Source organism: Daktulosphaira vitifoliae, unplaced genomic scaffold (genome assembly GCF_025091365.1).
Source record: "Daktulosphaira vitifoliae isolate Bord-2020 unplaced genomic scaffold, ASM2509136v1 Scaffold_696, whole genome shotgun sequence".
In the NCBI taxonomy this organism is placed as follows: Eukaryota; Metazoa; Arthropoda; class Insecta; order Hemiptera; family Phylloxeridae; genus Daktulosphaira; species Daktulosphaira vitifoliae.
In genome coordinates this window covers 3,413-5,631 of record NW_026100259.1, presented here as the reverse complement: position 1 = coordinate 5,631, position 2,219 = coordinate 3,413, and the positions used below count along the sequence as shown (strand labels likewise).

The following is a 2,219-nucleotide window of genomic DNA, read 5'->3' as shown; positions in this document are numbered from 1 at the left end:
AACAATTACATAATTTAACAATATTGCAGTCTTTATAACTTATTTGAGCAAAGTCTTATTAAAGTAACATATAGTATTATATTAAACATCACTTCCATTCCAGTTGCCATAGAAATTTTGTAAATTTGTTTGTGTCAAAACATAGTCCTGAGATTGTGATGTACTATTTGAATTTTCGTTCCAATTATTTACTGTCATTGGAGTAGATGAACGAGTACAATCTTCTTCATTTATTTTGACTGAGTTTCTGTGCAAAGTTCCAAGCTGTGCCTCAAACAAAATATCATTGATCGCTTTCTGAGCAAATACTTTTTGATTAGGAGTCAGGGTTTTTAACGTATTTGCCCAAACTTTGGCCTGGTCTAAGTCTGAATCTTGTCTATTTTCTTCATTTGTTAAATAATTACAAGCAAGTGATAGTAATTCATTTTGTTGACTGATAGTAGATTTGGATTTTTTTGGTAACGGTCGAATAAAAGTAGGAACTGCATTTTTTGTTTGTTGAATTGCTTCACTAGATTCATTGTTTGGTACCTTAAATATAAATCGAAGAATTTTATTTAAAATTAATATTTTTTTAATGTTTTACTTATAAATTAAATTCTATGATTACAATTAGTCAATTTATATTAATTAGTAATTTTTTGAAGCTTTCACAGACTCCTGAAGCATGGAAAATTGTTGCGAGTGATTTTAATTGCAAATGGAATTTCGGTAATTGTTTGGGAGCCATAGATGGCAAACACTTGAACATAAACCCCCTAACTCGGGCTCCATGTACTATAATTATAAAGGTATAAATTATAATAAAGGTAATTAATTATAATAATTATTAATTTTTTTTTATATTATTAAGGTACATTTAGTATTGTCTTGATGGCGGTAGTTAATGCGAATTATCAATTCACTATGGTAGATGTTGGAGCAAATGGTAGAATATCAGATGGAGGCGTACTGTACTACACAAAATTTTGGGAAAAATTTGAAAACCATACTTTAAACATTCCATCACCGTCATGTTTAACAAATACTATTGAAAAATACCCTTATGTATTTCTTGGCGACGAAGCATTTTCATTGAAGACTAATCTTATGAAACCATATAGTCGACATGATTTGACTAATAAGCGCCGTATTTTTAATTACCGCCTTTCGCGTGCCCGTCGTGTGGTAGAAAACGCTTTCGGAATACTAGCCAGTCGGTTTGGAGTTTTTCAAAAACCAATAAACCTCGAACCAGACAAAGCGTCTACAATTACATTAGCCTGCTGTTATTTGCATAATTTCTTAATAGAAAATAATAAACATCTTTATTGTTCAAGAAATGTACTCATAACAGAAAATTTGGAGACAGGTGAACTTCAAATTGGCGATGAAATAACCGAAAATGTGTTAACTCCTTTGCAAAAAAATCCTATTCCAAATAAAAGTGCGAATGGGAAAATGGTAAGAGATAAATATTGCGATTATTTCAGTGAAGAAGGTCAAGTCCCATGGCAGTTAAATATTAATAATATACATTAACTAATTTATATTTGTATTATTCTTTTATTATATTTTTAGAAATAAAATAATATATTTTAATGATCTTACCTTTTCATTATTTGTGTCGTCGTTTATCGATGAAGTACTATCTACTGGTTTTTCCAAATCAGCCAAAAACGCCAGTTCTTCAAATAACCAACTCGAAGGTTGATAAATGTCGTCAGCTCCAGCGCCACTTCTTTTAGATTCATGAATTTTTTTTAATTCTTTACGGAAATTACTTCGTAAAGTATTAATTTTCTTTTTTACATCATCTATAGAAGCATCAGGCTTAATTAACTTATAAACAACTAATAATTCACTATAAGCATCTTTTTTTTTGTCTCTATTACTATAGTCTTTGCAACGAATATCCCATAAACATTTTAAATCTTTATACTTGGAAACAAAATCACGTAATTGTTGTTCACGGCATTCGCGCGCGTTTGGAAATTCATCACGTGTGTCATCCATTGCTGCGATGTCAATACTGACGATATGTCAATATCGACCTCACACTATCAATATAATCATCAGTAACCAAATACTGACGACTCGATATCCGAATTTTTCATCAGTCATCAGTATCGTTTTATCATACTGACAGTACATCAGTACTCACATCACACGATCAATAATACTGTCATTATCCAAAATACTGTCAGTAATATTGATCGTGTGAGGGCCGCTTAAAT

General features: G+C 30.8%; 1 protein-coding gene across 1 annotated transcript; it reads right to left on the bottom strand.

Moving 5' to 3' along the window:
* Positions 1-81: 81 nt before the first annotated feature.
* On the bottom strand, positions 82-1,998 carry LOC126909621 (uncharacterized). Its single transcript, XM_050692058.1, has 2 exons — positions 1,594-1,998; positions 82-534 (listed from the first exon to the last, which is right to left on the bottom strand). Exons 1-2 carry the CDS (start codon positions 1,996-1,998, stop codon positions 82-84), a joined length of 858 nt encoding a protein of 285 aa, XP_050548015.1.
* Positions 1,999-2,219: the final 221 nt, after the last annotated feature.

What these genes read in the sequence shown, in the direction of transcription:
- LOC126909621 (XM_050692058.1), bottom strand. Translation starts at nt 1,998, where the DNA reads ATGGATGACACACGTGATGAATTTCCAAACGCGCGCGAATGCCGTGAA. An exon ending in ACGACACAAATAATGAAAAG is followed by an intron (nt 535 to 1,593) that starts GTAAGATCATTA and finishes TTTATATTTAAG; the next exon opens with GTACCAAACAATGAATCTAG.